Source organism: Apteryx mantelli, chromosome 1 (genome assembly GCF_036417845.1).
Source record: "Apteryx mantelli isolate bAptMan1 chromosome 1, bAptMan1.hap1, whole genome shotgun sequence".
NCBI classification, from domain to species: Eukaryota; Metazoa; Chordata; class Aves; order Apterygiformes; family Apterygidae; genus Apteryx; species Apteryx mantelli.
In genome coordinates this window covers 210652694-210676276 of record NC_089978.1, presented here as the reverse complement: position 1 = coordinate 210676276, position 23583 = coordinate 210652694, and the positions used below count along the sequence as shown (strand labels likewise).

Below are 23583 nucleotides of genomic sequence, written 5' to 3'. Positions count from 1 at the left end.
AATAATTCTTCTCTTACCCACTATAACCAGGTGTGAATTATAACAGAGCATAATTTCTCAATACACTGCTGACAATGCATGCCAAGTAATATGTCCACCATAAAATACTTCTATATTACTACTGCATTATGAATATACTAAGAGAAAATAATTACATCAGTGGGAGGACTCTGACCTGTATCCTTTCTACACAAAAAGGAGTATGGTGCTCTCAGTCAAAGCCGATTGCTGCTAATAAAATTATAGAAAAATGGAAAAATGTTACAGCCAAGGAATAGCCACACAAAGGTATCCCATAGATGATACAATAGCAATGAAGTACCTATAACCATTATAAGAAAATAAATGAACTTGCCATAATATCATGAAAATGCAGAACATGCAAAATGTTTGCATGTAAATTATTCAAAATAAAAACTGATGTCTCAGTTATATAAATCCAAATCTGATCATTTTTAAATAGAGAATACATATATTCAGAGCTATGACCACTGAAAAAGAAAAAAAATATGCAAATACTTTGAAGGCATATAAATCTTTTTTTGTTGTTTCAGGGTAAACACAATGATTCACAAGGTGAAAATTTTTTTCTTGAGCTGAGTTATTCCCAACTTTATTGTTTCAAGACTTTCTGCATATTTCTCTGAAGCACATGAGACTGGAACCTGCCTGAACAAGGACATAGGACTGTCTGGATCTTGGTTTTGTAGAATGGATCATTTTAATTCCATGACATCATAACAGTGCAATTTTTTGTCCCTATATAAATCCTAGACTGTAGCATCTCCAGGTCATGTGACAGATGTAAAGGGACCATTTGGTCTGAAGAGTGAATGCAGAGGTCGAATGGGATTTTTAGATTTTCTCAGCACACATGTTGTCCTCCTTCTGAATTAAAGCAACTAGCCTAATCAGAAATAACCCAGCTGGGACAAAGAAGGGCTATTATTTAACACCTCAAGATGGGCAGTGGAGCCAGTTCTGAGAGCAAGGAGTTGGCCAGGAGATCCAGAGAACTGGAGAAGAAACTCCAGGAAGATGCAGAGAGGGAAGCCAGGACAGTCAAACTACTATTGCTGGGTAAAAAGAATAGAAATCATTGATATTACTTTTTCCATTGAGAGGTTATTTTGCACTGAAATTACATTTCAGTACAGAGAATTTCCTATCTTTTACTATTTTATTTGAAAAAGATAGTCCTGTTATACATACACAGAATGTTTTCTGGTTTTGGTCACTCTGCTTTAAATCATGAAGTTGCAGACAACCAATTAAGACACAAGAATCAGGTTGAAAATGATTGTGTTCTTCTCTTCTTTCTTTTCTTCTCTTCTTTCTTTTCTTCTCTTCTTTCTTTTCTTCTCTTCTTTCTTTTCTTCTCTTCTTTCTTTTCTTCTCTTCTTTCTTTTCTTCTCTTCTTTCTTTTCTTCTCTTCTTTCTTTTCTTCTCTTCTTTCTTTTCTTCTCTTCTTTCTTTTCTTCTCTTCTTTCTTTTCTTCTCTTCTTTTCTTCTTCTTTGGGGCTATATGCGTTCATTTGCAGGAGGATTAAGTGAAGGAACTGGTTAAATAGAAAATATGTAGGTGTCACCACCTGTTGAAAATGTTTATTTTCCAACTCTTTCACTTCATTTTTTACAGAAGCAGGAAGTTACTTAGGAGGGCTTTTCTCAATGAATAAAAATGATATTGTGGATAGGGGAATGAAAGGTGATGAAATGAACTGAATGTAGATGAATATTCTCACAGACTACTATTTCTGATTCATATTATGAACTACTTATTAACAGCCAGCTTGTGTAATAGAAAAATAAAAATTATATTTTTTTCCTTTCTGTGATACCGCTTAGACTATGAGAACTATCCAAGAGCATAATAATACTGCTACTTTCTATATCTTTCTTCTAACAGCATGATGTCTGCTATTGGAATTTACATTTGTTTCACCAAATGAATAGGAAAACTGCTGTTGATTGAAGTGTTTTATTTTTTCTTCACTTTTCTTGCTGAGACAGAGCTAGATCCCTTAGCTAGAGTGAATCAGCTTAACTCTGTTGTCTTGTATTTTATGCAAAGTGTCTATTTACACCTACTAAGATTCTAACTATTATTGGTAAAAAAGAACAAAGAGATAAACACAGCCATGTAGGTTTCTTAAATAATAACAGGAAAATAACAATTTCATATACTTTATCTACCATCAATATTCAGATTGCAGTTTACAGAGTTGTTCAATCTTGTGGAGAGCATGAAAATCTTATGTGCCACTTTGATACAAGCTATTTCCCTTACTGAGACAGGCTTAAGTTGGTCGAATACAGTAAAAGTATAATATTATATACTTTCTATATGTTCTTAGGAAAAAGAATCAGCATATGGAGTTAGAACCGGGGCCCATCTATTCCAATATCCTGTCTCTGACCTCACCCAATACTGATCCATTAATCAGATGCAAAAAACTCTGTAAGAGGAATTTATAGGAGAAGCAGTTCAAGAATAAGTTTTGTTCCTCAGACTGTCATGTCTTGGTGGTTGTCCTGGAGGTTGTCTTGCAGCAGGACACAAACTAAAGTACCCCTCCCAGAAAACATGTGTGTATTTAGTAGTAAGAACTTTGAATATGTTTCTCAATGTATGCAATTAATCTTTTATTGACCCTATTAATATTTTAGTCTCACGGTACCTTTAGTAATATGCTTTGAGATTAATTGCAAGCTATATGAAATAGAATTCTATTTCATTCATTTCGAATTTGACATATTTCAGTTTCATCAAATATACAAGCACTCTTTCATGAGACAAGGCAAACAGCAGAATTTGAAATACTTTAAAGGTTTCTTTATGTTATATATTTCTACAATATCATTTTTTATTTATGTCATACATTATAAAAATTCAAGTGTCAATATTTTAGAAGTTTTTTTCTTCTTGGACAACTGTTTTGACATAGATCACAAGGAACCAAATATCTGATAAAAAAGCATATTAGAGAGGAAAAAAAAAGAATATAGACTTAAGAGCTTGCATTTGATTGGTCTTAGAAAAAAAGCTGAGTAAAACATAAGTCTGTTTTGAGCCTAGTGCAAAGCTATTCTGCCCCTGAGAGTGAGTGTGTCTGTTTGAACACCTGGAATCACAGCTGTTGAGCCAATGTTCCTAAGGGGCACCATATATCCCTTTCCACAGTCAACCAATGAAATGGCCAGATAGGAGAGGATTAAATCCACTGCATTCAGGTCTAGGTTCAAGGTTGGAAATTTTCCAAATTTTAGATCATTCTGATCTGAGCCTGTTATCTTTCCATACCTATGCGGTGATCTTAGAAATAATTCCACTTTTACAGTGTGTAAATCAAGGGCAGCTCTATGCAAGTCAATCAGAGCAGTCCCATCATGGAAGAAAAGAAAAAAAAAAACAACAAAAAATACCACAGTTTAAGCACTGAATGAGACTGAGTTTCAGCACTAGGAAATGTACACATAGCCATGCTATGAACAAGCTTTTAAAGAAAGTTTAATTTATCTCCTACAAATTAAAAGGAAGCTAATTTATTATGATGTATTCTAATTGTGATTATGCTGAGATTCACAGGAAAAGATTTACAGACAAACAGATTTCTATTCATTCCGACCATATGTTGCCTCTATCTTATGGACCAGATGTCACCATTGTTTCTTTTGCAGTAGGCAAATTGGTAGAAAGTACTCACAAAAAAACTGTATATGCATATTATAAGTTTTTCAGTTTGATCATAATGTTCGTATGATTAAAATGTAAAAAAAATCTATTTTATCCATTTTCTGAGAGGACAATTTAATATCTAGCCTGGTCTCTCTGTGTTCTTCAATAGGTTACTTTACAAAAATGAAACTACACACAGAAACTAAAGACACCACATCGTTCAAGTTCCATGATCTGGACAAACACATTATCCCCGATGAGTTGATAGTTTGCTATTTATAGAACAAGCTCAGGGAGAAGGGACAACAGGAAAATGTAATTTTCTGATGTTCTTCACAAATTGTCCAGGCGCCAGAAGGTTTAAGTCCTCTGTGCTAGGTGTGCCTATGCTATAAAGACTGCCCAGTTCCCTGCCTTGTCCACAAATCTATTCTCTGCATATCTGTGCTTCCAAAAAAATCTGATTGCCTTTATGACTCTGGAGCAAATTCCAAGGTGAAAGTTTTATTTCATTTGTATCAAAAAGCCCAGTTCAGAGTCATATCTCACTGTGTCATATTGCATGTATGTGTTGTAGGAAGCCAGCCTGCAATCTGTTTGTCTGTAAAGTACAATACATATCTGAAATACTGCAAAAACAGCTGATACTGACAGTACTCTAAGAACAGTGCCATTTCACAGTAATAAGAACTTAGCTTCAGTTTAGATAATCATTAAGACTTTGAACTTTCTTCTTTTCAAAGTATTATTCCACGGCCTCATTGCCTACAATTTCCAGGGGTGAGATTCTTTCCACTCTGGGAGTGTATGGCATCATACACCTTCATCTGAGCTGGTCACCCTCGGCTCACTTTACTGAGAAACGCCCACTTTCAGAGCACAACTCACCCAACTTCATTTAAACATCTACTTCAGGGTGACAAAAATTGTGTCTTAGAAGCAAGTATTTTTCTCCACTGACTATAAGGGGCTCTCATGACTAGTCTGAATACAGGTATTTACAGTGTAGGCATTTAAAAACAGTTAGATGAGTCAAACCCTGCTCACCTAGCATAGTACTGAAGTCAGGTTTAAGTTCCTGTTATTAACACCTGCACTGGAAGCAAAGAGTGGACTCAGAGTCCACAATTTGTCCAATAATCCTATTGGCTGGAATACACTGAAAATTTTTTGTGGAGGACACTTACAGATGAAATCCCCTCAAGAGGGCAGAGAGTTAATAAAGCACTTACATCTTCTCTAGTTTCTTTCTCCCATGGAGAAAGTTTGTTCAGCTTGGTAACGTGGCCAGAAGGATTGCTCTCTTATAATTTCCAGTCTAGTTCACATTTCTAGAGCCTGAATGGTGTAGGCAAGGCTCGGGAAGACATGTGAAACCTTTTCTGACTTTTAATTTGAAGATTTTCTTTTCCTGCCTGTTGCTGTGTTAGTGTCAGTGGATTTTGTGACAGATTTCAAACAAAATATTCAGGCAATAGGGTTTTTTTATTGTTTACCTACCTTTACTTCTGAGAACTTTCCTAAATCACATAAATTTCCACATAACTAATAATTATGAAGAAGTAATAGCTCTTTCTCTGTGACAGAAAAGCAGTTTATTAAATAAAACCCCTTCTTCAAAGCTCAACAGATGCTAATCTTGAAAGGGGCTTGCACTCTCTTTTCCACAACTATTCAAATAAATTCTGCTTAGAAAAATAGAAGAGTCAAGTTATAACTGATGTTTGGGGGGTTGTTCTCCTTCAAATTCAAGAGATTTTTCACTAACTTTCGAGGCCTTCTCCAGTCTTATCCCTATTTCTGCTCTGTCTATGTGTTTTTGTGGCCTGCACTATAGAGGCTAGTCTATCCCAGAGCAGCAGGGTCATTCACATGTGCCCTGCGCAGGGATGGATCTTTGCAGCCAGTTGCCTGCATCCCTACTGCATAGGACTTTTTCTTGAGCCTTCTCTGCAATTTCTGTGTGCCCTGAAACATAATGGGCTTGGGATTTGGAGGGCTTTTTTTTTTTTTTTTTTTTCCAGTTCAAAATATCCATGAGAGAGCCAGGTTACACTTTGCTAGATTGCTGTTTTCACAGCACAGGGCTGAAGGCAGCTGCAGCATGCCCGGGAACATGGCACAAGCGCACAGAAATATGTGCGGAGGCAAACTGCCTGTTGTTATGCGCAGGATGCCTGTCCCACAGCAAACTTCGTGTTGCTTTGCAGTCTCTCTCTGGAGAGGATGTGGCAGCAAACATTATGTCAGCTGTTTTCTTCCTGATGGAAATTATTTAGTGATCTCCAGGAAGAAATGTGGGAGCTAACTAGGGTGTGGGCAAGGCAATAAAGCTATGAAGAAAAATGAGAAGCGAGCCAAACTGGGAGTGTAAACACACTGACTGTTTATATATTTTCCAGCTCATGTAAGCTTAGAGAAAAAGGTGGTCAGTGCTACTATCACTGCTTTCCCCCATGCTGCTTTGTTAAAGAAAAGAGCTGTATATCCTAGATAACTTTAGGAAAATTCACTCACTAAATGTTTCATTTGTGAATCCTACATGAGTTTACTTAAGAGATAGGGTTGTTGAGTTTAGCTTTAAACACCTCAGGGCATACACAGGAACAACACTTCTGGTGCCTTACTACTTCTTGGCAGAAAAGATGGTTACACATTGCATTTTGGCTACCTATGCAGATTTAGCACAATTGTTTGGATCATCCTTGGCTTGCTTTTACAAGAAAATTAGCTTGAGTTACAACTCCATTAGCACATAACACTTTCAGTATCCTGTTAGCTCATCCAAAGATTGCACTCTAAAAATTGAATTAATCTCACTTAAATTTATCTCTCTCAATGTCAGATGTGAAACTATAGTAGTCATCAAAGCTTTCTGCATAGCTGATGGTGGCAGTCAAGCACCCTCAAAAGGCCTGCCTTGACAAGTCTTTTAGGTATCTGTAACCCTTTGACTCTGTAGGTAACTAATTTTAATCAACTGAAGTTAGGTGAAATGAACCACAATTAGCATTACTTGCATTTGAGATGGTAACACAGTAACTTTGAGAGAAGGCAATTTTCAGCAGCTATGTGAATTCAAGTGCTGATTTTTACAAGCTAAATTTGTAAAGATATATGTAAGTTTATAAACAAGTCTATTAGTGTCATTTACATAAGTTGCATTAGAATAGTGTTCACTTGTAAATATTACTATAAGAGCTGGTGGTGGTTTCATACCATACAGTTTTAACCATCTCACTGAGGTAAAGTTAAGAGTACAGTAGCCCTCACCTCCCTCTGTAGTCAGTGGAGAAAAAAGGGCACTTTCAGATGATGGTTCAGATCATAGGTGGATGAATCACTCTCTGGCGTTGCCTGTTTCTCTCTGTTGACTCCAGAGCATATTCACATTAGGTATCTACACTGTGAATCTTTCCACATCTCCTCCCGCAATACCCCCACACCTCTAACAGCACAGACAGGCGATTATGGTAATATCTATATCTTACTGGTTTGGACTCAAGTAGAGTTTATCATTTACCAGGAGACTCTGAAACACCATTGCGGTTAGCATTGCTCTTAGCCTGATGTTCTGGCCAAAAAAGGGCACTGCACATGATGGGGGAGGAAGAAAGGAAGCAGGTGCAAAGTAAATTGTTTCTGACCAGTTTCCTGGGGTGCAAATATAGCTACAGCTGACACGATACTCTAGAGCAAAGCCAAAATCTGTGTGTGGTTTGTTATTTTGATTAAGGTGTTTTTGGATCATAAATTACAGATGAACAGAGGTAGAAAAATGCACCCATAAGATGCAAGTTTTCTCCTATTCTATTTCAACTTTGTCTTTCTGATCTGGAAGAGAGGTTCACTTGGATATTACGCTTTCTGGCCTCTTCCCATGAGGTGAATGTCTGCAGTCTCTCTCTTCCTTAGAAAGAAATGTAGCAAATACTGCCTTGCTGATGGGCTTTACCAAGTTCTTCAGAAGGGTATTGGGAGGATAATGAATGATACAGCAAATTTACAAGTTGCAAATACAAAACCACTGTTGACAGAGTGGTCATTTTTTCCAAACTGTGGCAGATGGCAGCATCAGCCCATTTTGCATAGGCTTGGTGTTTTTCTCTAGCACTTTCTACTTTCACATCATAGGATTTAGAAAATGATTTGCATATGTTTTGCTGATTGTTGTGATGCATCTGCATAAATTAATCCCTGTCATTTAAATATTATTAACTTTACAAAATCTGTTTAGGAAGTTGGTAATGAGTTCATTCCACTCATTGAGAAGCCTCCAGATAGAATAGTATGTCCCAGATTTTGTCTTTTATCAAAAGTATCTGACACTTTTTCCAGTGAGCTAAATGATAGTCTGCAAAGAGTAGAACAATGAAGAATCCTGTCTCATGGATCCATATCCAAAATTAAATCTTCTCTTGAGGTGCTTTCAAAACCTGGGTAGGTTTGTCAGACAAGCCCTGTTCCTCACCACTCTCACTGTGGCTCACTGATAGCCACTCACATTGATTTTCAAAGGAAAAGGCTTGTAGTGTGGTTATACTTATTACTTTGTAACAGGTAGGGAGGCCAAACTCACCCTACTTAATTCCATATCTAACCAAATCGAAACCCTAGTTCTGCAACTGACTGTTCAATTAAATGCCTGTACCTCTGACAAGTATAGAGGTTGGCTGCAGAATCATTCCCAAGCTGAGTCTATTGCAAGACTATGTGGGTTTCCCAACTCTGTCCACACTACTTCAAAGCAGATGACCATGAGGGAGAGGAAGTGGAAAAATACCAGTGTCATTTGCTCATGTGCTGCTTCTGCACCATGAGCTAGAGCACATACAAATCTTTGTACTCCATTTTCTAGCTGTTTAAAGAGACTAACTAAGGAGTACAGAACTGGCTATTTTGGCTTACAAAAGGTGTATGATACACCTGAAATGAGCAGCTATAAATCCTGTAATGAATGAAGCACTTCCCATTCACACGCATTATCAGAAGCTATATTTTGTTCACTGAATCAAACTCTTTCATGTATTTCTGACCAAACTGCCTAGCTGACAGGGATGAAATCAAAATGTGACCCATATTTTACTTTTTTAATAATTAAAAAGAGCATATATTTTTTTCTTTTAATTGACTAAATGTACTTTGCAAATCTTTCTTTCCTTTCAGAAATAATATTTTTGTACCAAGATTTCATTCATTTTAAGTCTTTGAATTAAAACAAGGGAGGATTATAGTTGTAAAAAGGGGGGTCTAAGACACCTGTATGTCTCTTCATAAATGCACACTTATATATATGCCACAGAGTTATTTTTAATACTTCCTAGTTATTCATGTATTACATTTCCTTAACATTCCCCTTTTGCAGGTGCTGGAGAGTCAGGAAAGAGCACTATTGTAAAGCAAATGAAGTAAGTATATGAATATTCATATCAGTTGTTGGATTTGGATATTTGTAATATAAGTTATGTAGCTAATGTACAATATTTATATTTATTTGAATAAAATGCAAAGAAACATTAAAATCAAGTTTTCATTCAACCATATAAAGAGAAATACAAAGTGACTGAAGACACACAGCTGGTCTGGTAGTCAAATCTGTCTGATCAAATCATGCACTGGTCCAATTCCACTTTTACTGACTTCAGTAGAAGTTACAGTATTGTAGTGAGAAGGTAAGTGCAAAAGACAAGCAGCCATTTCAGATCCCCCTCGCCTAGCATTCAGTCTCCAGCAGTAGCTAATAGAGGATGTTTCTGGAAGATTATGAGAATAGACAAGCAAGCACACAGTAACACTCCACCCATGTACTCTGCTGGTATCTGGTGATCTGTGACTCACCATCATCCTGAACCAGACACAGTATCATTGGGCTTAATAGCCTTCAGATAATTTGCTCCTACATTTCTGCTGAATCTCTTTTTGAACCCATATAAACTAATAACAACCACAGTATTACATGGCAAGCAGTTCCACAGTTTAATTACACATTATGTGAATTATCTCCCTTTGTTCAATGTTAATGTGGTCCCTACTGGTTTCATCTGATCTCACTTTATTTCAAGATAAAATATTGAATATTCACATTCTATAACAATAGTGCCAAGCCTTTTTTTTTTTTTTTTTTTCAAACTGGGCTCTGTAGATCATCTTGGTCTTCACAGTACTATTCGAGCTCCTGCCTGTGGCCAGTAAGATTATTCTTACACTTCCCACAGACCAGATGACAGTGTATTTAGCCGCAGGCCTATACAGTGAGCACCTGCTACCCACCATCTAGCTGGTGTAGGGGCAGTCATGAGAACTTATTTACAAAGGAAAGAATCGCCCCAAAAAGCATTCATACAACAATCAAGCTGGGTAAAAGCAGGCTGGACCATCTCAAATGCAGGAATCCCTGTTCAAATTCCGACTGAGCATCTGGTTAGGAAGATGTTGTGACTGTACCATAAATCTAGTGCAAGAATACTTGTGGTAGATGTTTGCTCAGCATGGACTAGGTGCACACAGATTGAAGTCAGTACCTGTATTTCCCTTGGCTTCAAATAGATGCCAAACTCATTCCTCCACCCCCACCCCCCATATTTACAATTTAACATCAAAGTCTTTTTCATGTATAGTAAAACAGGCTAAAAATAAATTAATTCATGTTATTCTTTTAAGGGTAGCCAAAATATTGATTGCATATCTGGTTTAAATAGGTAATCCACCTGAATTCCAGAGATCATACTTAGACAGGCAACAAAAAATCATCCTTTACTATGTAAGCAGCTAAAATACCACTGTTTTATCTAGTCTTATTTTCATAGACAGTGTCCAGGTCTGGGAAACAGACCTGGACAAATGCAGAAAGAAATAACAAAACTGCAGAGTCACAGTCACTGTAACTGTTTAAACATGACACCACTTTGTAAGCACCAATCTAATCCCACGCGAACATTAAATTAAGCAGGGTATTTTACTAAATAGGTCATATGATTCCTAATTTAAATTCTCCTGGTTATTTCATATCTTCACCAACAAATTTTAAAGAGTGAAGTAAAAAATATTATGTCATAAGAGCAATTTTCTACCATTTAAGCAGCTCATTTTCTAATAAGACAGATTCAGTAATGGCAAAGTAGATTCTATCAAATACTTTGCCAACTTTTTTCTTCTGGTTAAATGGTGGATGATTTTATTTCTGTTGTGAGCGTAAATCAAGAGAGACTCCCTATTCAGCAAACCAATGAAATATATATTTAGTCCCATTCAAATTATATTGAACACCTCACCAAGTAGGAATAGATTAAAGATGTTCCTCTAAACTGGGGATTTTAAGAAGGCTGATAACCCTTAACAGCATGGAGGAAGGAGAAGAAAACTGCAAAGCTGAGTTACCATTAAAGCTCTGTGCATATACGACCTGTCAATCTAACTGTAAATACGAATTATTTTCCAAGAAAATTGTTGATGGAAATTATCACTTTTTGGCCTTTTTTTCTAAAAAGGGGAACTTTTCAGTAAAGAATACTATTTTAGGGGGGTTTTTTTGTTTTTTTTTTTTAGGCAAAGTATAACATTTTCTGGAGAAGGCTCCAAACTGTTTACAAAAAGGTGATTCTGCTAAAAATACAATTTTCCACCAAAATCAGTTAATCAGGTTTATTTTACTACTATTCATATATTTTTCTAATTCATAAACGTCATTCTTTCCAGACTCAAGATTTTAATCAAAGTTAAATCCTTCCACTAAGCTTTACACAATATCTTATGATGCTTGAAATATAGATATGTTGCAGCGCTTTAGGAAAGCTAGGTTGGTTGTGAAGGAAAACTGAAAAGTAAAAAATAAGCTTCTATAGAGAGCTCTGCTTCTGGGTGGATCATTTCCAAATTGAGTTAACTTGTTTAAAGCCAAGTTGAGTATTTCTGTGCTATGCCATAAATTAGCAGTACAAATCTACTTTATAGAAATCAGAATTATAATAGCTCAACAAATGAAAAGCATGAAACACTGAAATATTTTTTAACTCGTGATGCCTGTTGAGACTGAATCAACTTCACCTATCTGGTGAAAAGCCCCATTTGCATGAAAAACAGAAAAAAAACCAGAAGACTAATTTTTTTCCTCCAATACAACAAAATTTAGATATTATGACTGGTAACCTAACATCTCGTTCCTTCACCAACCTGCATGTATTTTTAGTGGGTTTTTATTTTTGCAAGGACAATCAGGTAACTAAATTCCCAGTTGATAAAAAGCCATATCAGGGTGGCATCTGGCCATATCAAAATGGCATCACTGTTTCAAAATCTTTTCTTAAGAATGTTGTATCTTTAAAAAGATCAGCAAAATTCACTACTGATTTAACAGGCTGGTTAACATGCATTCTGCCAGAGGACATAAAAAAAAAAAAGAAAAGCCTCAAGCAAAAACAAGATTTCATTCTGTAATTACAAAATCTAGTTTTATTTCAGGATTTTTATTTTCTTCCTCTCTTTGTTCTTCAAAGGGAAAGTATAAAAAAAAACATACAGAATAGTCATTTGGGGGTCGTAAGTGTTGAGGCCTTTCCTTCACTCTCATCCCAGATTTTTGCAACCACACCCGAAACACAACCATCTTCCACATAGATCCTGTTACTTGCATCACTGCACACAAAATACTTAAGCCAAGCTCAGGTTTGCATGTTCTGAGGTGTTGAGTTTCTGTGCATTTCTCTCCACTGTTTATAGAAAAACACCTGCTTTTACAGGTAGGAAGGGTAAGAGTGAGGAGAATACACTTAAGTATCAGTATATACACTTAAACTTAAGTACCAGTGTAAGGTTCAACATTTCTTGATGACAGCTGAAATTGATTTCTGTGAAAGGCAATCTGACCCATTAAAGGAGACCACCTGCATCAGTGGGAAGCTCTGGACTACATGGCACTAGATACACAGGCCACAGACTAACCCCAAGTGATAACCTAAAAGTAGCCAGTGCATTATTATGTAGATACATTAGTTTCTCCCAAGAGAATAAGCCTCTCCACTCAGCAAGTCTTTTTATTTCATTCAAACCACCGTTGACACAGGGATATGCGGATGTTTCAGATGATGGCAAAAAAAAAAAAAAAAAAAGTCCAGTAGTATACCACACTGCAAAACAGAGACAACTCCTCTGAATCTTTCTCTCAAGTTCAAAAGGATTCATTTGAGTCTCACAGATTCATTTGAATTCATGCTGAAAACAGCATTCAAAAAACTGAGTTTCAAAATGGAATTTATACATTTGCCTGTTCTAAAAGTGGTTGTGGAAACACTTAGAGAACTTTCTCTTTTTTTTCCTACAGTGCTACAGATGCTATTCCTTGAGATAGGAGAATGTATCTTTTGACTTTTCTGACATATGTGGGTCGCAGAGGTGTTAAGATTCATGCATATTCTATTGCGACTTTCTTGGAGATTTTTGGGGGGTGCATGTGAACTGTTTTCTGACAGGGTTGACTTTTCCCCTTGTAGGGAAAGTCTCCCCATGACAGACACCTGTACTCGTTCTGGGCTAAACAGTCAGATCCTTTCACATCTCCCCTTTCTGCTTGTATTACTCTGTTCAGACTATCTCTGGCAAGAGAGAAAAAACAAAAACCAGGAATTATTTGCTTAATTACATGGCCTTCATCATTGAATAACTGAAGTGAGGAAGAATAGAGCCCTGGTTCTGGTAGGTATTTCCCAGCCAAAGCAGTTTGTACACTGCTCATTGAAAGTAAACTATGCCAAAACAGATTAATCTTTCTTCCTTTTCACAACAAATGAAAAAAGACATCTCTCTGAGTCATGGTAAAATCTGTATACTGATCTTGGAGCATTTCAACCATATGTCATTCTCCAGCCAGAGAAGACTATGAAATTATAATCTATCTCTCAGAATTAGATTAATTGAATTTAACTATTTAGTTCTTTCATCCATGATTTGGAATATGGGACAAACCCTCTGGACACCTTTCAGTAACTGGAATTTTTTTTTACACAGTGAAGCTGACTTACAAAAAAACATGAAAAATGAAATAATTTCTTGAGGAAGTACCTCATGTATAAATATCATTGCAGTAATTTTTCTAGTCTAGATAAGATTCAGGTTAAAAATGAGAGTGACTAAATAAATAAAGTGAGAATCCAGGACTAACATAATAAATTCCCAGTAACAAAAGGAGTAGGTGCCTAAGTGCAACTAGACATCTTGCACTGCCATCCCATCTACAGGAATGTGGAAAGTCCCAGACTTGTTCTAGATACATACCATAGGTTATCTTCTATTGGCCTACAGGTAAAACAGTACCTATTCACTCAGACTGGAGAGTTAAAATCTAGCCTCATAAGTCTAACTGCATAAGGCTACAGAAACTGTTGTTCATTAACTGTGACAGCAGAATAGGCAGATCTACTCTTACCTTTGATGAACACTTTTCCAAGGGCCAGACAGATTCAATTTGTGGTTTTTACACAGACCTCAAAAGCATCTGATCCAATTTTTCTTGACTTTCTTTCTCCTTTACTGCATACCATAAACCTTCTTTTTTTCTGTTTTCACAACAGGATCATCCATAAAGATGGTTTCACATACCAGGAACGCATGGAGTTCAGACCTGTGATTTACAGTAATGCGTTGCACTCTATTCTGTCTATTGTGAAAGCAATGACCGTGTTAGGGATCAGTTACGAAAACCCAGCTAGAATTGTAAGTATGATGTCTTTTCTCTTGAAATAGGCTTTTTTTTTTTTTTTTTTTTTTTTTTTTTTTTTGTAATATAATACTAGGGACTAGTAGAACAGAGTAAGAGAGTTCAGTGTTTACTTGATTATAGTGGAAACTAAGTACTATTTGAGTTATACCTGTGACAAGATATCCTTCTTTATTTTCATTTTTTCGAGACTGATGTGTGAGATGTAACCTTTGTATAAACTTGCATTTCTGCAATAATTTAAAGCATTTAATGCATAAATTGCCATTTCTGTTACAAAAGAAATGTTCAACCTGCAAAGCCATACAAAAGAAAAAAGCCTTTTCATGGATTCTTGGCCATTTATTTATTGCTATTGGGAAATGTAATGGATATTTCCATTTTATGAATAAATATTGGGGCTGAGCCATGAAAGGAAGGGTCATTTAGACATGTTGGGAACAGTTAAGTTTTGCATTGCTCCTGGGGCAGAGACCTTCCCTACTGTATGGAAGTGGCACCTTCACTGACACTGCAGAGAAGGATAGTTTATCCTTCCTTATGTCATTAGCAATTCTATGCACTAGTGCACAGCAAAAAAGCCACACTTTCCTTTATCTCCAGCCTCTTTAAAGTGGTTAGTAACACTGATTCTAGCACTTTGCAGCTTTTACTAAGAGGCTTCAAATATGATGATCCATGCAGTGGTCAGGGAACAGTTTTAATCAGAAGTTCAATCAGGGAGACTAGAAGTTTGAGGAAGCTCTTTAATTCTATCTTTTGTTTCCCTGAGCAAACGTCAGCTATCACACAGTTGTATTAGATATGAATGGTCCACATCAGAACAGAAAACTTTTGGCTTCTTTTGACAAGTAAACTGACAGTGCCTGCTCCTTCCTAGTAAGAAGACCTGCTACCCTCTGGCCGTCATGCAGGACTGTCAGGGTGATCAGCTGGAATGGCAGGGACAGAAGTAAAGGGAAAACACATATCTTTCTGTTCAGTGCGCTGATCAGTCTATTGCTTGTAATACAGATCTTCCTGAAAATTTTTCAAAGGCCTCCCAGAATATCAACTGGTTCTAGTTTTGGCAAATTCTGCCTGTTCCGTAGAGGTTTGCTTTTAGGTGAATTGCATCCACTTATATGAAATGAGCTGTCAGTTCCAGCAGTTTACATTTCATTACAATGATATATGGTATTTGGACCTAAAAGCCTAGGGACCCATCTGCTAGACATGGCCTAAGACAGCTGAACCTAGCAGAACCAAGCCACAGGTCCTAGCTCAGAGTCTCCAATATTCACTACTAGGTCCAGACTTTGCATTTGCCCTCTGTACTTGAGATATGTTCTATCTATGCTCGGGTACTTCAGCCTACTTTCTCAGCCCTATCAAATTTTCTGAGAAGTTTATATCTGTTCACTCATTATTTTTCCCTTGGGATATCATTAGCAAATACAAACTTAGGGTATACCAACTTATCAAACTTATTTCTTTAGCCACAGATATCATAAAACCATAGAAAAATTCAGGTTGGAAGGGAAATTTTGAGGTCCTCTGGTCTAACCTGCTTTGAGCTGAACCAATTAGACCAGATTGCTCAGGGTCTTGTTCAGTTGATCTGGACAAGTATGGAGATTTCACATCACAGCCTATCTGGGCCCCTGCTCCAAATTTTGACCACCTTTGCTGAATTTCACAAGGTTCCTGCCAGCTCATGTTTGCAGCCTGCTTAGGTCTCTCTGAATAGCAGCCCTGCCCTCCAGTGTAACCACTCCCTCCAATTTTATGTCTTCTACAAACTTGCTGAAAGTGTATTCTATCCCTCCATCCAAGTCATTAAACAGACATTAAACAGTACTGGCCCTAGTATCACTTCCTGAGGGATGCCACTGGTAACTGTCTGCCAGTTGGACTCTGTACTGGTGATCACCACAACTCTTTGAGCCCAAAGATCAAATCAATTTTTCACCAACCTTATTATCCACTTATTCAGTGCATATCTCACCAGACTGGCTATACAGATATTGCAGAAGAACGTGTCAAAGGCCTTGCTGAAGCCAAGATATGCAACATCTCTCTCCTTGTTCACAAAGCCAGTCATCTCATTGTAGAAGGCAACCAGGTTAGCCAGGCATGATTTGCCTTTGGTAAATCCATGCTGGCTGTTCCAAATCATCTTGTCTTAAACCATGTCAAGGGCATACATAAGTGACTCTGGAAGCAATGGAAAGTTCTGAATCCACACTTCTTTAGTCCAATATGAGATAAGTGCTTGATCAGAGTCCGTAGGGTTGGGCAGTCCTTACTTAATCATCTTTTTCCCAGCACTTTCTTTTCACTTGGAACAAATAGTTACAGAGATGATCAAAACTGTAAAACTTTTTTCCCAGGTGTCCAAGCTGAGAACTTCCAGCAATTCCATGCGTCAGGTTTTTGTATAGAGTGGTCATTGTTTCAGGAGTTGACCATGGAGCAGCTTTTCAGACATAAACATCAACCAAGTATCAACCACTTCTAAAAGGTGACTGCTCTAACCCACATTGTAAGCAGTAATATGATTTGAAGACTACAATTTCAACATGAAATTTAAAATATGAAAGGAAGCCCATGAAAAAAAGAAAGTGTTGACAGTTTGACAAATACCCATGTGTGGTCTACCACTATGTAAAATAGATATTAACTTTTTTTCTTCCTTGTATGAATTTACTTTTACAAAACTGAATTTGCAATGATCACTGCAAGCAGGCTACAAAATTCTTTGCAGAAATCCATGTTGTATTCAGAGAACTGATTTTCTAGGGATTTCACAGCTTTGAGAACTGGAAAAATGTGTATTAAACAGTTCAGGTTATCTTTAGACATTATACATAACCAAATGCAAAAAAAATCAGCTATTTTAAGTTTATAATTTATAGCACAAGCCTATTCTTACTCTCATTGACATTGACAATAGGCCTCTAGGAATACAGCTGACTACACCTGTATAAAATATTTGCAGTGCCTGACTTCTTTTGCCCCAGAACCACATAAGAACAGCGTAGATCTGAGTTTTAAAGAAAGTGGAAATTTCAATCACACACACTCAACTGGCAACTAAACATTGCTCCTTCTTCTGAAAATGAAGTTAATTTACATTTTCTGTAAAACCATGAGGCATTTATGAGTTTGTGTGGTTTTGATATGAGCCTTGACTTCTGCTGGACATTGTTCTTGCTCAGTTCTGGTCCAGATTTAGCTGCCTAAAGTAATTTAGGCATTGACTGGGCCTTTCTTGGGCATAGGAAGCAATGGGTTCTTCCACATTCCAGGGCTGCCTGTAGTACTTCTTAGCAAGCCTTAAAGTCCCTCAGCATGTGACTTGGAACGAGAGCTGTTCTGGAAAGAGGGGAATTTTTTTTTCTTCCTAAAGATCCATTGTAATTTCTCTCTAAATGCCATTATATATACCAGGGTTATGTTAAACTAAATCTAATATCTTTCCTTTTTACATAAGCAACAAAATCCACAATTATCAGCTTTTGCGTAATAATCAATTAAGTCATTAACAAGGACATTCTGAGCTCAAGGTTTGTAGGCTACTCCGCTTTCAAATCCAACATCATAGGATTATAATCATCAGATGATATGTGATATCTTGAACAACAGCACATTCCAACTCTTATCTTGAAGCTGAACAACTGTGCACTCCGGAGAGTATTTGTGGAGAGCAAGCACGAGCATACACAAGAAAGCATAAGTCAGTTCTGTTGGTCAGGGCACTGAACTAGAGGAAGGATGTATAGAATGGAGCTGTTTTTGTTTAATGTAAAAGGGAACATTTTGTTTAATGTATTGCCCTCCTCCTTTTGCTTTCAACTGAATTATTTTCCTAGTTTTTTTTCCTTTTTTCTCCATTCTAACTTTTAAAAATTTCCCCAATTTTTTGAAAACTTGTAGTGCTTTATTTTTGTTCAGTCTCTGACTTTTACAAAATTTCCAGAAATGCAGTTTCTAATGAAACATAAAGAAAAATAACATTCCTAATATAAATAAAACATTCCTAATATAAATTTTTTACAAATCATTGAGAAGATGTTTTCTATTTTTGAATAAAGCATACTTCTGTCAAAATAGTGTCTGTCAGAATACATTTCTACTACTGACACTATTGATTAAAAGTCCCTTCAGTTGTCTACTTATGGCTAGGACTAGGAAGTAATTATTTTCTATAATTATCCACTGCTGTTACAGTGTACCAAATGACCCTATTTTTAATCATACTCTTTATTCAAAATACATTTCTAAGCCATTAACTACTGAAAATAAATATTTTTAACGTAATGAATTGCCTGAAGTCTTTTGGGGTTGACTGCAAAAGGAAGAAATTAGAGAATAATTCATTTAAAATATTTGGAATTTTTTTCACTTACAGGTTTCTTCTTCCCCAAAGAGGAAATCAGATAGGAAATGCACTCACTAGCTATATTCACTTTGCCACATTTCTCATTGTGCTCTAGAGCTAGAAAAAAAATTCCAACTATATCCAATTTTTTTTTCCAAATATATTCAAAAAAATTAGGAATATATTTCTGCTTTAATATATTTAAAATATATTTAGGTATCATTTTTAATTTATTTTATGATACATAGCTCTTCTCTTTTACACTAAAAGCCTTTCTTGCAGGTTAGTCCTTTTGTGAACACCTGTGGTAAAATGAAACTGAGACCTTTTAGGAACACACACAAAAAAAAGGAAAACTTTGTATCATGTAAGTCTAGCTTTGGTACTCACTAAAGGGAAGTGAGCTTGTAAAAGGATGTTTACATGCACAGGTGAGTACAGCTAAATGGAAAAAAATTGTGAAAATGAGAAATTTCTCTGCCTCTGCAATTCATCGTAAAACAAGCTCATCTTCAAGGAGGTGGAGAGGCACAGTATGTTTCCATAATATGTACTGAAATTTATCTTTAGGAAGATGAAAGACAACTCTGTGCCATGGCAATAACTCTAGAGGATGGTGACATGTCTTCTGAATTAGCTGAACTCATTAAGCAACTGTGGAATGACCGAGGGATCCAGGCCTGCTTTGAAAGGGCAGCAGAATATCAGCTCAACGACTCAGCAGCTTAGTAAGTGACACAAATTGCAGGTGTAGAGCACCTCAGTATTATCATGATGGACAATGCAGAAAGTGTTATATCTAGAACGCTTTTTCAAATATAGAATAGTGTATGAAAATTATTCAATGTTAACCAGAAAAGGAACTAGGCCTATTGCTGATGGGTTTATAATATATAAGAAACATTTAACTGAATTTAACAGCAAAAACAAAAATTTCATTCTGTGAGTAAGCTTAAACTGTAAAAAATGTCTTCTACCTCTAGCCAGTTCTGATTCAAAAAAGTGAGTTGAAACAGCTTAGGTTTTACCTAGAGTAGTACTTTGAATTCAAGTCTAACTGGTAGATTTCAAGCTTCTAATAAGTCTGATCAAAGCTATGAAAAATTTCCTCTAAGCTAATCTGGCTACATGCTGCAGTGTAACCTGGGCAGTTACCATCTCAGTGTCCCAATGGGTCTTGGTCAGCAGTGCTGTAGCTGCTGTCCTAACACATCACCTCGTTTTCCTTTCTGTGACTAGGATGTGACAGGCACATAAATCAGGGACTAGGGCTGCTCAGCTCTGACTCTGTGAAGAGTCAGGATTCAACTGAGATACCTCTCCCAGTTTAAATGTAGTCAGACAGTCCCTGTTTTGGTTGCTTCTCCAGCTGTTCTTACAGGCTAGAGCCTCTGGGTGGTTCTGTTCTGCAGTTTCTTCCATATGGTCATACAAGACCTAGAGGAGAGGCGTCATCTGGGTCTTCACTTTCCTGGAGTGCAAAAGTCAGGCTCTGGTACTGGGGAAAAGGGTAGTTCCAGCTGAGGTCCGTTTTATCTCTTTCTTCTAGTAGCTGCGATATGAGTTTTTGCTGCTCCTACAGTGTCTCCTACCGGCAGAGGGTACCTGCACAGGGAAATTGCACAAAGCGTTAGATGCCACTTGCATTTAGAAGAGAAAGGCATGATAAGAATCTGGGCAGGAGCCAGGCAAACTGACTGTAGTAATAAGTTACTCATTTTAGTTATTAAAGGGAATATACCATGAAAAAATATATAAAATTCCCCATCTCTTTATATCTTCAAAATAGGAATGAAGACCTTTCTGCAAGATACTAAACAGAAGTAACTAGAAAATGTTGTCTGCTTTGATTTGTGCTTTATTTGGCAGTATTTTATGGCAGCATTGTATTCCTAGGGAAATAACTAACAGAAGTGCAGAGCAACCCTGTTTCCTTTCATATACTGTCTGTTAGGCCACACTGCAGTTTCCAGGACTAAAGCCCATAACAAGTCAGTAATTATAATTAGAAGGAAAAATAGGAAAAAAAGAAATAAAAAGAAACCAATGTAAAAAACTAAAATGATTACCTGTTTATTAGCTAAAATTTTAGTATGTGCAGTATACCCAGGAGATTAAGTTTTGTTGTCTAAAAAGAAGATAGAGTAGTCTAAAATAATTTCCTATCAGTGTCACGGGCTGTGTCATTTTAAACTTGAGGTAGATTTAAGGGAGCTAGTACACACTCTAGAAGAGCCAACAATCATTTATTACAGCAGTTCCATTAAGAGCAACAGAGTGATATGCTTTACTTCTTAAAATCCCACTAATCAGCTACCTTCATCTTTAGGTATCTAAATGATCTTTGAAAACCTAAGCCCTTGACTCTGAATTATTAAAATTAACTTCATTTTTGCCATTGTTATTGGGCTTCTAGTGATCCATTCAAAGTCCGTTAGAGTCAATCAACCACCTAATATTATATTTGAATTGCTCTTTTAAAACCAAAAGCTTGCTTCTCAGCTCTTGTGAATCATCATAGTTCCACATGCTCCTACGCAGAGTATTGTATACTGTGTAATTTCTGACCTTTTGAGGTTAATAGATTCTTCTGTGAGTCTTTTCATTATTAAGTCTTGCTAATAATTTTGATCACTGTATTTTCTATGCATGTTTTTATCAAAAAAATTAGATCTTCTTAATAATGTTAAATATCCTGTAGGTCAAATTTTGCTGGAATTTCTGCCTTATATTCATTAGCAATTGATCTAGTTTTAAGGTGAAGCAATGGGGCAAATGAAAAAAGGGGCAAAACCAGTATATGGTGCTTCTTGATTGCTCAGCCCTGCCTTTCAGGGTGCCTTATGTCACCTAACTTTAGCAAAGGAAAGATCAGGCATTTAAATTAATCTACTAGTTTGTGTTCCCTCTTGTGTCAGCGGTGAGCAGGCCTGCAGAGCATGCCACTGTAGTTGTCTAAAGCTGTGGGAAGAATCTGAAGATGCATTTCTTGCTCCATTAACTAGATAATTAACGTGGACTAATTCTTAGGCAATTACGATCGGACGTGTTGACTGAATTCAGGTATTTGTGACTTGAAGCTAGCAGATGTTTATAATGAATTTTATGTACAAGTGTTTACTTTAGTGCTTCCATGCTTTATAAGTTGCAAAATTTATTTGGTTTCTGCCTCCCACAGAATTAAGCTGAGATGAGTCTGCCTCAGGCTCTGCTCAGAAAACCAGAGTTACATTGCTGTTTTAAAAAAAATAGATTGTTTACTGGACTGAAATGATGGATAAACATTGAATTACTGAGATCAACTTCAGCAGTCCTTGTTTAGTGGACTCAGACTATTCAATTTAAAATACGAAAATCCCATTTCTAAACATTGCTTACTAATCTAATGCAGAAAGATTCTGGTACTTTCTTTTTATTTATTTATTTATTTTTACTTGTAGATATACTAAATTTTGCAGACAAGGATGATGAGCTGTGAGGTTTGTTTTAATAGTTCTCTAGCTAAACTGTACAGCAAAACTTCCTGCTGTGTAGACTGGGTGTAAGGGAAGAAAAGAAAAAAAAAATAAAGCCTAGAAAACATTAGAGAGATTACAGTGGGTTTTTTTTTTTTTTGGTTGGTTGGTTGGTTGTTTTTTTTTTGTCAGAAGCAAGCAAAGGACATATTACAAATGGAAAGGTGCCAACTGAGGCATTGAAAGGGCTTGAAAATGGCTCAACTATTGTACGCGGTTTCTTTCTTTACTTTTTTCCCCCACTATTTGAATATCAGTTGTTAAGAGTCAGTATATTTGTAAGCTACTCCATCTTTTCTTTTTGCCAAATCATAACCATTTTCCACTGATTCCTAGTTCAGCCAGTAAGATTCACAGGTATTGTTCAGTCATTTCAAGAAAATTTCTTGCCTCTAGAAGAGATAGGAGAAGAGTTAGTGGTGGCCAAGAACAGGATTCAAAGATCTGGTTCAGTTTCTCATTTCACAGGGATTTCAATTCTGAGGTTACGCACGGCATTTTATCTCCGTATGGCTCTGTCCCACTGGATGAAAAACAAGATAATCGACTGCTTTCCTAGGGGGTGTAAAAATGTTAACCTAGTGTGTCCTCAGCTTGGTTGAAGCTTCTGGTTATGATTGCAAAATAAATGTTTTTTAAATATATAATAAATATTAAATAATAATGTTAAAAATAATGTACCTTTCTCTTGTAAAGTTGTAGGTCTAAGTAAAACAGCCCCTGCCTGTGAATTCCTCTAAATTATCATGCCCTCTCTTTTCATTTAGTAAAAAGATATTTTTATAACAGACTGGTGGCATTGTCTGATATGCTGAGATAATTTCTAGCAAATCTGCTTCTAAAAGATGTTTGGAGTTCTTCCCTTGTGGTGGTAATTTCCAAGTCAGGAGAAAAACCCTTTCCTGCTGAGATGCTTTCTTAGCATCCCTGAGGGAGATAAGGATTTCCCTGAACTCAAATTGTCTGAAGCATGTTTATTATATAGGACTAAATTACCACTTCTGTATACAAGAAAAAAATGGATCTTGAGTATGGATCTAGGCCATATAAAAAACAATAGTATTGATTTAAATGTGTAATTCGCATAAAATATTTAAAGTGGCTCAGTATAAATGGATCAATGACCATGTAATGATCAATTTACCTTTTAAATTCACCAATTACTATTTCTTATTACTCTCCTTAGCTATCTTAATGACTTGGATAGGTTAGCAATGCCTGACTACGTGCCCAGTGAGCAAGATGTTTTGCACTCCCGAGTGAAGACAACTGGGATTATAGAAACTAAATTTTCCTTCAAGGATTTGAACTTCAGGTA

The 23583-nt window shown here is 36.5% G+C and overlaps 1 protein-coding gene across 1 annotated transcript in view; it reads left to right on the top strand.

Moving 5' to 3' along the window:
- The first annotated feature begins 962 nt into the window (after positions 1-962).
- Positions 963-23583, top strand: part of GNAT3 (G protein subunit alpha transducin 3) — a 28768-nt gene continuing 6147 nt past the window's right edge. The window contains exons 1-5 of the mRNA XM_013943678.2: positions 963-1080; positions 9045-9087; positions 14242-14383; positions 19321-19478; positions 23452-23580. Of these exons, the coding sequence (XP_013799132.1) occupies positions 963-1080; positions 9045-9087; positions 14242-14383; positions 19321-19478; positions 23452-23580 (590 nt within the window). The remainder of the gene's footprint in view (positions 1081-9044; positions 9088-14241; positions 14384-19320; positions 19479-23451; positions 23581-23583) is intronic.